Source organism: Colletotrichum orchidophilum (genome assembly GCF_001831195.1).
Source record: "Colletotrichum orchidophilum strain IMI 309357 chromosome Unknown Scaffold_34.1, whole genome shotgun sequence".
NCBI lineage: Eukaryota > Fungi > Ascomycota > Sordariomycetes > Glomerellales > Glomerellaceae > Colletotrichum > Colletotrichum orchidophilum.
Window position 1 is genome coordinate 158,860 of NW_019172990.1, and position 12,482 is coordinate 171,341.

At 52.6% G+C, this 12,482-nt stretch overlaps 4 protein-coding genes across 4 annotated transcripts; 2 read left to right on the top strand and 2 right to left on the bottom strand.

Moving 5' to 3' along the window:
- Positions 1-2,559: 2,559 nt before the first annotated feature.
- CORC01_05022 (arrestin) lies at positions 2,560-3,774 on the top strand (the record flags this gene model as incomplete). The annotated part of the gene is made up of 1 exon (XM_022616669.1): positions 2,560-3,774. The coding sequence occupies one exon, from the start codon at positions 2,560-2,562 to the stop codon at positions 3,772-3,774; it is 1,215 nt and encodes a 404-aa protein (XP_022476810.1).
- A 375-nt stretch (positions 3,775-4,149) lies between these two features.
- CORC01_05023 (major facilitator superfamily transporter) lies at positions 4,150-6,157 on the bottom strand (the record flags this gene model as incomplete). Its single annotated transcript, XM_022616670.1, has 6 exons — positions 4,150-4,402; positions 4,456-5,047; positions 5,098-5,742; positions 5,799-5,855; positions 5,921-5,942; positions 5,993-6,157. The coding sequence occupies 6 exons, from the start codon at positions 6,155-6,157 to the stop codon at positions 4,150-4,152; spliced, it is 1,734 nt and encodes a 577-aa protein (XP_022476811.1).
- A 2,678-nt stretch (positions 6,158-8,835) lies between these two features.
- Positions 8,836-9,744, bottom strand: CORC01_05024 (ubiquitin-conjugating enzyme; the record flags this gene model as incomplete). Its single annotated transcript, XM_022616671.1, has 2 exons — positions 8,836-9,526; positions 9,581-9,744. 2 exons carry the CDS (start codon positions 9,742-9,744, stop codon positions 8,836-8,838), a joined length of 855 nt encoding a protein of 284 aa, XP_022476812.1.
- A 710-nt stretch (positions 9,745-10,454) lies between these two features.
- On the top strand, positions 10,455-12,204 carry CORC01_05025 (surface antigen; the record flags this gene model as incomplete). Its single annotated transcript, XM_022616672.1, has 4 exons — positions 10,455-10,487; positions 10,556-10,696; positions 10,733-10,919; positions 10,970-12,204. The coding sequence occupies 4 exons, from the start codon at positions 10,455-10,457 to the stop codon at positions 12,202-12,204; spliced, it is 1,596 nt and encodes a 531-aa protein (XP_022476813.1).
- Positions 12,205-12,482: the final 278 nt, after the last annotated feature.

Genomic DNA, 12,482 nt, shown 5'->3' on the forward strand with positions numbered 1-12,482 from the left:
GGTTCCGCAGTGTTCCATCTACTCCAGCCTTCCCCTACACAGGCCATGTCTTTCCTTACGAGACTTTACGTAACAATACGTAGCGTACCATTGGTCTAGTAAGCCATTCCGGGGGGCACGTATCCACGGAGAACGGTTATAACCCTGGTTGCTACCCCGCATCCGCAGCGGCCCGCGTGCATACCGTAGACCGGGTCATAGTGATTTGCTTCCGTGATCTCGGAGTCAAGCTGGGGAGGCGGGTCATGTTAGATACTTGCCACATTGGGTGTGATTCATATAGCAAGGGCCTTGCCTTGATTCAGGATAGGTAGTGCTACACAGCTGTGTCTAGCACGTCAACCAATCGAGTCAGTCGGTCGTTCGTAAGCAAACTCGACCACTCCCAAGGCTATGCTATATGACGGTATGTTATCAGAAGGTTTGCTGTTCTCGTCGATATCTTGATATCTTGTGCTGGGATATGAGCCTTGCCGGCTCAGGACTCATCCCAGCTCTGCGAAATGATAAAGACGTCGTTTGGACGTGACGTGGATACAGCACAGAGGAAAGAGTGTTCTGTGAAGCCTCAGAGTCCCATAATTCTCTTCGTAACATCAAGTTGCTGCATGAATTCATTCTCGAGCCTTTTGCCCTCATCAACAAGCCCTAAGCAGGCTTTCAATTTCCAGCTCCTCTCCATGGGCTTGATAGAAAATCCACCGTTCTTAAGCATTCATTGCCACTAAAAAGACGCTTTTTTCCGGTGCATTCTTCAGTCCCAATACCGTCTCATAAGCTAAGACTTGGAAGCGGGCAGCGAAGATTTTCTCGAACATCACCCCAAGTTCGTGACACGTGATAAATGCAAGATAGTCAATGCTCGGCAAAACTTCTTATTACTGACAGTTGAGTATATCGTATAATTGTCATGATCTTTATAATTCACCAATGGAGAATTTGAGGCGTTTGTCAAGGAGGTAACTATAATAGCGCAGAGACGGTCCTCGACAGATTCAATAACACACTGTGCAAAAGTCCTGGTGATGTAATATTTTATCTGTTTAGCAATATCAACAAAAGTGGGCTTCATGAGTGACTGGTCATATCTCAAAGGTCTATGCCATGTCCTTAGCAACTTGAACGCAGAAACCTGTTTACCTGCTCAGGCTTCTATCGATGCACCACACCTTTTGCAACACAGGCGATCCTATGTCAGCAAACCTATTGATTGATCCCTTGTCTGTTATACACATGGTAATACTATGAACCATGATTGAGGGTTCCTGTCGTAAATCGAACAGAAGGGGGGTGCACAGAAAACTCCGAAAAACCTGAAAGACGGTGAGCTAAGAAGCTCAGCAATATGAGCAAGACCGATGAGAGAATTTCGGGGAAGGAGAAATTTATGAGAACGAAGCATCTCAATACCGACTTCAAAGCGGCATGATATCTAGAATTTGAATAACCACCCTCGTCACTTGCGCTGTCTAGCATTGCTAGCCGCTAGGGGTATTCGGACACAAGGTGCTCTCAGCAAGAAGGGCTGCATTTCATTTCCAAAAAAGACATTCACTCAGTCGCTCGCCAGATTTTGGAATCTTAAGTATCAAAATCTTTGGAAATATTGAGAGAATGTCGATCGCGAGCTTCGTGGCCTTCATTAAAACCGCTTGCTCGTTGCAAAGGTCATGCTCGAAGCAGCTGGTTAAGGCGAGCCGCCCTTTTCGGCAACGGTTTCGCAGCCAATCAGTTGAAAGACAAATGAAGTAGTGTATTGAGTCATTTGACACAGGGCAGTTGGACTTCATTCTCCCAGGTGCAGAGGTGTTGCATGGTAATATCCATGGTCAAAGGCTCTGCGCTCTGGTCTACTAGCGTCGAAGCAACATGTCGGATTGCACTACACTCCTCTGGGAAGCTATTGATTGATGTGCCCTCTGTTATTCTCAACGATGGACTCTTGCATAGACATGTTTGGAGCAAGCCAGACGCTCATTTCGGCCGAATCCCAGGCCTTTTCTGTGGCCCTTGAGAAAGCCTAGCTCAGGGAGCGAGCGCTAACCTCAGATAACGAAACCTGCAACGATTTGTACAACGAGAGTTTTTCTTACGTTTTCCTTCCGCTATGGTAGAAAATTGCCGGGGACCCTCCTTTGGGCCTTATCTCGGCTAACCGCTAAAGTTAAGAAGAAGCGGGAGCTAGTACGACCGAAGCGGGGCCCGACCGTGTAAGTTGAGCGGTGCCGAGAAGTGGGGTTCCGGAGGCCACGACTCGGTATCCTGACCGTGTACGTTAGGAAGAGCCGGGTCGGGATGAACGAACTGCGCCGGACGAAAAACTTTGCTGCCGCTAGTTCTCGGGGCCCGGTTTGATTCACAGAGGCCATTACCGGTGCTAGGCTGGCTGATTTGGTGTATAAGTAGCCATCTCTCCCCTTCCTCGGTGAAAAGGGGTTTCTTCCTGCCTCGTTCATCTGATCTTCGTCTTTCCTACAAGCGATATCAAAGCCAAAGTTACCTATGCCACAAACGCATTTCATTTTCACCTACCCCTCTTCTGCAATACCCAAGACCACAATGTGGTCTGCCGCGCCCAAGATGCCTCTTGACATCAGGATCGACGATCACTACTCGTCCAAGATCTACACTAGCGGCTCCCAAATCACAGGCACAGTGGTCGTCTGTCCGGACAGCCGCATTCCTTTCCATTGTATCCAAATAGCTCTCATCGGCACCTCTTATACCCGGGTCGACATGTTACCTGTCCCCAAGACAACTACCGATGTCTTCCTCAATCTGGACATGCCCATTACGAAGGCTTCTTACCCTCCGGGACAAGCCTTTGTTGCTAGGGAGACCCACAACATCCCATTCAACTTCACCATACCACGCAAGCTTCAAAAAGACGTGTGTGAGACTGCTTCAGGCGAGCATTTTCACGATCATCACATGCGACTCCCTCCGTCGATGGGTGGCTGGGAAAAGGACGACATGTCACCAACGATGGCTCAAGTCGATTACAAGATAGTCGCTCGACTGCTTCGAAACAGATCCTCCAATCCGAAAAATGTCATCGAAACCAATCAACGGATCATGGTCCTTCCAGCCTTCGCTGAAGACCCGCCCCTGAGCCTCAACAACCATGATGCTCGGTACACGCTCTCCAGGACCAAGTCCGTCCGCCGAAGTCTTCTCTCCGCCCAGAAAGACCGCATCTTCATCAATGCGCTTCAACCCGAAGCAGCCTACATCACCATTGGTGGCCATCAACTCCCCGAATCTCACCCCTCGGCGACACTAGACCTGACCTTTGAATCTACTTCCTCATTCTCCTTTCCGCCGGAAGTGACCCTAGGTCAGCTCAAGCTAGAAGCACAAACGTGGTTCACGGGCACACCCATGAAGATGTTACCCGACCTGGGAGACTCCCGTGAGGCGGCAGGGCTGCGCCACGAGCTGCGATACTCTACACATACCAAGCTCTCTACGACTGATACGGGAGTCATCCTATGGCACAAGGCCGATTCGGCTGAAGGTTGTAAGGTGTTTTCCTGGCGATCGAGGACAAAGGTCCCGATTCGTCTCCCTACGGCACATAAGATATTCCTGCCCACCTTCTTCAACTGTTTCATTGCTCGAAGCTATATCTTGCATATGACTATCAACTTCAACGGCTCGAAGACCAACCTTTCTGTTCCACTGCAGATCGCATCGCAGTCGCTTTATCCCCAGGTTTTGGAGCCAGAAGTGGAGGACCTGCCATCTTTCGATGCATCTCTTGCCTGGAGATAATCGACAGCGGATGGTTCCCCTTTTTGTTCTTCTCCTTTTTGTCACATGTTTACATGAAGCTTGGAAGGCGTATGTTATGGTTACCGCGATGGATATGGGAGCTCTTCTACGGAAGGCTGCAGAATGATTGGAATGTAGCGTTACACATTGATGCCGAAGGTTGCTTTGTTTAACTTTTTCTCCGACAGATTGGACTTTACTTCTGACGGAACTTTTACACCGGGGTCTACATGTCGGTAGCGACTGGTATAGTATTTTTTTCCGGTCTATGTTAGGCGATTAACTACTTGTGTTGAGCCAGAGACCAACCGGGGTGAATGATCCGTGTTGCGTCCTTGACTCCTTCTCGTTAGAGTCTCATTATTATTACTAAATCTATACTGAATCCCCATCGTCGAAAGCCTTTTCCTTTGGACTCTTCTTGTTCTTGACACTTCCCGCGGTCCACTGGCGCATCTTCTTGCCCCAGAAGTAGAGAAGCGGCAATCCAAGAGACAAGACGATGATTGCCTCTGCATACAGAGCGAATGTTTGGAGGGGTCCTTTCTCAGCGATCCATACAGTCGCCTTCGAGGCGATGAAGAACGCGATGACAATGCGGAGTGAAGAAACATTGACAAGAACCGGTCTATATTTGTGTTAGTCGTGCATTATCACGAAGGTAATTGGATTTGGACGTACCCTGCCCATTGAGGGTAGCTTTCGACAATGAAGACGTTGAGAATGGTCATCGTCGTCAAGAAGGCGAATACAATCAAGAAGGAGCCGACCAACAGAACGGCCCAGTGCATGTTCTGCTCACCGGCAGTCCCGAAGACGAAGCAGCCTGCCACTCCCGAAATGATTGGCAGGATCAAGTTGGCAAGGTGATGCTCCGGCTCTCTACTCCCGCCCTGCCACCTCGTCACGGCATTGGAAATTTTGTCAGCCACAGGACCACCAAAGACGTAGACCAGAGCTGAGGCGGCAAAGAAGGGCAGCACAGTAAGACCGGTCCACTGGAACTGCCAGCCCTGGGCTAATAGGGCAAAGGGCATGATTTGCTGAGCGGCCTGGTTGATGACGATCATGGCGCTATTGGCCAGTACACCCCAGATGATGGCTGGGAAGTAGGTGGATCTGAGGGCATCGAACATGGATTTGGCGGCGTGCTTGAACTCTAAGCCGTTTTGGAACAGGCCGATGTTGGTCCAGAGAGTCCGTGGCGTGTAGTTCACGTAATCGAGCTCGGGGCGGTTCTGACCCGGCAGAAGAGGATAAGCATTCTGGCCACCTACGACTGGTTAGCTGTGCATGGGCCTTCAAGGGCGAGGCGAGACGTACTAAGCTCTTCCTGAGAACGGGTCCAACGGGTCTCGGGGAGGAAAGCAATGAGTACGGCCCAGGCCAAAATGCCCATGCCAGAAGTGATGTAGTATAGCCACCTCCAAGTGTAATTGGCAGATACCCAAGGCGCCGCAACACCAAGGCCGATGACGATGATACCTTGACTAGAGACGACGGCTGACATGGCCTTGTTTCTCTGGTGGATGAAGACCATGTCCTGGACAATCAGCGGAATAAGGGCCTCTACCGCACCGGCGCCCAGGCCCATGAGGGCTCTAGCAGCCAAGTGCTGTTGTAGGCTCGTGCTGAAGGCAGCAAACAAGCCACCAGCCCATGCACTGGTTGCAGCGAACAGAAGGACAGGCCTACGGCCGACCCAGATGGATATGGGCACCAAGAAGTAGCTCGCAATACCGTTCGCCAGGAGGGGCATCGTGGCCAGAAGGGCGACCTCATCAAGGGAAGCTGGCTTGACGCCAGGTGGCACGACGGACATGGGGTTGATATTGAGACCGCTGCCGCCACTCTGAGCCTTGAAGTCGATGTTATTGAGGATTCGCGGGTCGACGCCCGAGTACTCGAGAATGAAGACGGGGAGGAGACCACCGATGACAACCTCCGCTGATAGGGCAAGGGCGCCGACTGTGAAAACTGGTCAACCTCGCGTGGCATACCGTAAGGTTGATGGGAGGTCTTACAGAAGCAAAGGGCGCCGATTGCTGTCCATTTCCGCCATACGGGGAGGTTCAGTGGATCTGCATATCGTCCCGTGTCAATATGCATTGTCTTCTGGTACTAGATGAGCGTAAATGGAACTCACCCTTGGGGTCAGGCGTGGGCATCTGCGTGATGTTAAAAGAGCTCGTGAATCAAGATCATGAGCCAGACGTACAGGAATCAGCCTCAGCTGCCCGTCCACATACAAATTCGTCGTACCGACGACCAGCGTCTCGTTCTTCTCAGTGACTCCATCGTCAAACTGCGACACCGCCACGGTGGGCGAATCCTTAGGACCAGCCTGCTCAACCTGGAGCGTCCAGCGGTTGTTCGTCGCCATCTTGTCGTGATGTGTTTGCCTTGATGAAGTAGAGCTGTAGCACAATCCCACTGCTCCGATAGTCGAGGGTCAAGGTCGTCTTTCCGCCGGACATCAGCGCAGCCTTATACCTACTAGAACTGGCATGTTCCCGGTGTGGGTGATCTATAGCAAGGGGAGGGAAGGATAAGTTGCAAGTTCGGAACACCCTCTGCACTCCGAGATGGGAGATGAACCTTCAAAGTTGTATCTATATCAAACGGGTTAGAAAAGAAAGGGGCGGAGAACTGAAGAGGCGTGCGTTTAGATCTATAAGGCCCCTAGTCGCGTCCGATATTGCCTGCTGGTACTCGAACCGGAGATGTGCCTGGACGGATCCGTCGCATGAGGCAAACCATCAATCGCATGACACCCGCGACGACGATCGACGAAGCCAGTGACCTGAGAGAGACAGACTCATACATGAGTGTACGATAATATCTCTGCGCAAAGTGGGTGTCTACCTCCACATACCGCCGGCTGGTGCGGACGAGGCCTCTGTCATATTCCCCTTCATCCAAATTCGGGCTTGTCATGTTTCCACCTGGCAAACGTTCGTCGCCGCGAGACCGGGAGCAAGGATATACGATCTTGAAGCCCAAGGTCTGTGATGAGTCTCTTTCCGGCAGTTGTATAATCCTAGACCGAATGATGGGGCACTAGGTGGTACGGCTCGGTGAGCTGGGGGCCTGGGGCGAGACTATTTCGTCGTCGGGGCAGACTTCCTCACTACCACGCCTGACATAATGGGATTTGTTTCAAGGATTTGGCATGAACACAGTTGCACGTCGTTGGGATTGGGGCTTTTGGGGTAAGTTGGGATAAGGGGTATGACTTGGTCTGGGGTTGGAATGCGGCATGTAACGGTTTGATCGGCGTTCTCGCGCGCGCGAGAGGCCCTTGCTAGTCGTTCTTCTACGTTTCGAGATGTTCTACTCCTTCGATAATGCCTTACAAATATAGAGTTGCCCCTTGCATTCGAAGCCGTTGCGGATTCTATATTTTAGATAACATAGGGCTCCTACTCGTGTAGTGTCTGGGCCACAGGGCAGATGTTGAAAGAGTCTTAATTCGATGACCTCCTGAGCCATGGTACACAAATGATCAGTGTCCTACTACAAGTCTCAATCACGGTATTGAGGAACTCAGTTAGTTGGCATAACGAAACCCTGCCGATCTCGACTCGCTCTTCATCGCATCGCAACCGCGCGCGCCAGTAGGCCGGATACTTCCAAGTCCCTTTGCATCGTAGACTTCAGACTGTTTCTTTCTAAACGAGTTGAGACGAAAAGTGACAGAGAGGTAGAGAGCAAAACAAACTTTTGTTGTATGGCAACCAGTACGTGACCACAAGTCGCGAAAAAGCTTCTTGACTCAACGCATGAACGCAGCACCACCACCCTGTTACAGACCCCCGGTCAGAGTGCCTCACGCCAACACAATTTCACACGTTTAGATCTTCTGAGCTTCAACTATTTCTTTTTTGATCCGGCGCACGGATGGCGATGCAACAACATGCCGGGCTCGATACATCTCGACGTCCCAACCGCAACGTTAGTAGTTGTTCACAAAATCTGCACACATGCACTGCGGACTACGGAATATCACCACGGCGGTATTCTCACCTGCCAAGAACGTAGTATTTTCTGATGGTTTGACCGGGTGAGACAATGACGACGATGAAGACGCTGCCGATCAGCGGGTGACAAACTCTCATCAGCCCACATCTCACTTTGCTACAGGCTACGACACCTTCCGTCCGAATTACATTGACTAGTTTGTCTGGTCTCTAGGCTTGGCTCTCCGCCATGACTTGATGCCGGCGTTACACGTTCCGGTTTACCATTGAAGCAGGTATTGATACACTGTCGGGCATACGTCTGCTTCTCTGCCAAGCCCACAGAACGGCCGAAGCCCTCTTATCTGAGGCTCTGAGCTGGGTGCTCCCATTGTGATCGTCGCCGGTAAGTGCCCCATGTGTCGTGCCTGAAGTTTCTTTCAGATGATGCCTCTCCGTCTACTCATCCGTTGTATGCCCCGGCCGTCCACTTGTGGTGAGCCAAGGGCTGCTTACGAATCCATATGCACATAAGTAAGGGGTCATCGAGCGTGCCTCATGGACGACAACGTCGAGTTTCGAGATCATTGTAAGAAAAGAAGCCCATCTGCCAAGTACTACTTACAAACTTCGCAACTGCTGCAGCAGCATTTGTCAACAGCGATCGACCTCTTATTCAGCGGCGTTCCCTCAAATTGGTCGCCGTCATAACCCGCCTGTGCAAACTCTCTCGCAGATTGTCCACGGGTGGCCTCGACATATGTCACGCAGTTGAAACGATGGATCACTGATAATTGGCGGAGGTTTGTGGTATCATACAACGACGTAGAAGAAGTGAAGGTTTGTTCCAACATTGCTTCCAAAGGACGATCCCTTGGTTGAGTCTAGAATACATTCGTCGTGCAAGTTTTGTCAACCCATAATCGGCCGTCCAAGTCCCCTCTATTAGTAAGACTGTTGTGTTGTATATCACTCTGGTCCGTAGTCGGAAAGCCCAAAAAACGCCATGCTTAGCCCCCATCGTTCCTTGTGCACGATCTGACCCGCGACTTGAGGTACATCGGCAATTTCTAGCCAGACGTTGGCCAGTTCTAAAGCCCCTTTAGTTATCGCTGGCACCCAGGATCCTCGCAAGCAGGACGTAAAAGAATACGACACCTCCGGCGACGAGCAACTTGTTCTGGTTTAGCCAGCCTCGGCTCGCATCCCGTTGTTGCACAACAGCATCGACAACAGCCTGTGCTTGATGGCCGCTGCCGTTACCGATGCCGAGTTGGGGCCCGCACGAGGCCCCTGCTGCCGCTCCGGTCCTGTTACCTGTCGCTAGGTCGATTTTGATCTCCTTCATCCACTCCCAGTTGGACTTGTCGACGTCAGGCCATTCGGTGCGGAACTTGGCGCCGCCGTCACCAGCCTTGACGTTACCCTTTGTTGCCACGGTCGACTTTGCATTGGATCCTCCGCCGGTCGAGTTCCACCACTTGGTCCGCGCTGCTAGCATCTTTCTCTCGACCTCTGTGCTGGAGACGGAGCCTGTAGTCATCTCCTCACTGGTCATGAAAGAAAGCAAGCCGATCAGAATGGTGGAGACCTCCCAGGCAGGGTTGAATGACTTGGGGTGGAAATCGGAGATGGAGAGGCAGAGGCGGCTGGATGGCTGAAAGCGACCGGAAGGAGTGTGCATTCGGATGGCCGGGGGCGCGAAGGGGTAATTCGGAGGGAAGACGAGAGTACCCCAGTACTGGCCACCATGGTACGGTGTGTTCTCGGGACCAGTGATGATATAGTGCCACCTGTAAAACCGTTAGCATGGATATGTGACATGGATGCGATGGACGTTGACGCACTCGAGGATATTGGACTCGGAGGGGTGTGCTTCGATGTATGGTGGAGGGTTCTCGGCGATGGTCTTGTACTCGCGTGTCAACTGTATGACGGTCAGTATCATGAATCCTGCGGAAGGGAAATCGGTAGCTGTTACCCTCTTCTGTGCCGCTCTACTGGCTGCCATGGCTATTGAGGCTTGCCGACGAAACCCTGTGGTTTCCGGATCGACGGTGGGCGGCGAACGACGACGTAATGGGAAACACTATTACTGAACCGTGGCAGGTGGCCAAGTCGAGAGAGCGAAGAGAACAAAATGAAGAATGTACAAAAGTCGGAAATCAAAGTTGACCGAAGAAATGCGGTTTGATGCACGACACGTTGCCGGTTTTCGGTTGGGCTGAGGACGGTATTGGGGTTGTTGTTGAATTAGGACGGGTGAGTGTTAAATGGAGACAATGTTGGTCAGTTGGGGAATGCGGCGAGGCTGTGACAAGCGCCGCCGCCAGTGCGCTGTTCAGGGAAGGTGCGCCAAAACTCAAAAACATAGGGAAAGGATACGTACCGATGAGCCTTCGCCGAGGTTGCGCCACGGGATTATGTCACTGGCCAGAACAGATGACGGTCTCCAGCCACAGAGTTTCCACCAACATGGACAGAGCTTCTCAATGTGGCTGGAGCTTTCTTTCCCTCCACCCGTCACCCGTCACCCGTCACCCGTCACCCCCGGCAGGTCCAGTCCATTCAGGTCCCCACCGACGGCGACCTCGTCCCAATTCGTTCCCTTGCGCCCGTGCTGCATCTCGAATTCAACCGAAGCTCTCCGGCTCGTGTGACTATTGCCCGCTTGCAATTGTTGCACCTTCAAGCTCTGCCACAGTTCCCACCAAAGCTCCAATGGCCCTCAACACCAATGCGAGCGGAAGCTCCGTAAAGTCTCCCGTCGCATTCGCCACTCCAGTCTTGAACATTAGCTAACGGAACCCTCGCTTTTCTAGGCTTCCAATCCGATTGGCAAACTCCAGGCCGGACCCGATGCGCTGCGCAAGGAGGCAGAGTCCTCGGCCGAGTTTGAGAAGCTGCAGGAAGACGCCAAAATCAGGAGATTGCAGCAATTGGCAAGCTCCGACCCATTTCTCGTCAACGGTCCTCGACCTTGCTAATGCGCCTGACAGCTGGCCGACCAAAACTCTCAGCCCATGACTATCAACCGATTGCAAGTTCACGGCGCTACCAACACCCGAAGAGGATTCCTCGACCCCATCTTCACGCCACTCCTGGCCGAGGACGTCAATAGCTCCTCCACCCTCGGCGAAGTAGCAGCGCGATTGGGAGACGCTAGAGGAAAGTTGGAGAGACTCGGTACGAGCAGGCGGACCTCCAAAAGAGACGACATGGGCTAACTCTCCTAGGCATCTTCCACCCCGATGTCAAGGTCCACCTGAGCAATGCCAACAATACCGATGCCTCGTCTACCCCCACCGACGTTGACGTCGATGTAGTCGTCAAGGAGCTATCCCGCTACAAGTTCAACGCCGGAACCGACGTCGGAAATAGCGAAGGCTCCGCTTATACATCTTTGCTTTGGCGCAATATTTTTGGCGGTGCCGAGCAGCTCACCGTCAATGCCAGTGCTGGCACTAGAACCCGTTCCGCATACAGTGCGACGCTGAGCGCTCCGGTCCAAAGCAACCCCGATACGAGAATCGCACTGGAGGGTCTGGCTTCGGCTACCGACAAATCATGGGCGGCTCACGAGGAGGTCCTGAAGGGAGGAAACCTGCGCTTTTCATGGCTTTCTGGTTCCAAGGATATGCACACAGTCGAATACTCGGGCATCTGGCGTCAAATCACTGGCCTCCGCGACAGTGCCAGTCCCACTGTCCGCGCTGATGCCGGTGACTCCGTGAAGAGCTCCATCAAGCACACATACCAGAGAGACGAGAGAGACAACCCGCAGCTGCCACAAAGCGGTTACGTGCTGAAGTCAGTCTTTGAGCTGGCCGGTCTCGGGCCACTCGGTGGTGACGTTGCTTTTTCTAAGAACGAATGGGAGGTGGGCGGTGCGCTGCCCGTTCCTGTTCCCGGCGTGGAGGGGCCATCTGGTATCTCGATCGGCGGAGGCTTCAGATTCGGCATGCTATACCCGCTTCCTCTAGGCTTTTCTTCCGACGGTAAGGCTCAGCCGAGCCGCATCAACGATAGATTCCAGCTTGGCGGTCCCACCGACGTCCGTGGTTTCCACTACGGTGGTCTCGGGCCCCACGACGGATCGGACTCGGTTGGAGGAGATGTCTTTGCAGCTGGCAGCGTGAACATGCTGTTCCCTCTGCCTTACAAGGGCCCCGACTCCTCCCTTCGCTTCCAAGTCTTTGCCAACGGAGGCAGATTAGTCGCGATGAAGAACAAGGGCAAGGCCGGTGCTTCCCCTACCGAGGGTCTCGACGCTAGAAGTGTTGCAGGCAGCGCATGGAGAGCGTTGAATGATCTGACGACTGGCCTGCCGTCAACGGCCGCCGGTGTCGGTTTGGTCTACGCCCACCCTGTCGCTCGTTTCGAGCTCAACTTCAGCCTCCCATTGGTGCTTAGACGCGGCGAGCAGGGTACCAAGGGACTGCAGGTCGGGGTCGGCATCAACTTTTTGTAAAAGCCTCATTTTAGACAGCTGAATAACGTCTAGCCTACGTCCTGGCATACAGCACAGCCTAGTCAGGCCATTTTGTACAACAAAATCACTGTAGATACACTCTAATTGGAAAATTCAACCCGGCAATGCTTCGAGTCTCGAGTCCTTTGGAGCTGTGCACATCATTCCGTGTTTCCCTTGCCCAATACGCGATGCTAGGACCCTTAACAAGTACCCTAGCCCGCCGAAGCAGCTTATTAAGCGCAAATTTGGGGATTTTGGGGTTGGCCTCCGATCGC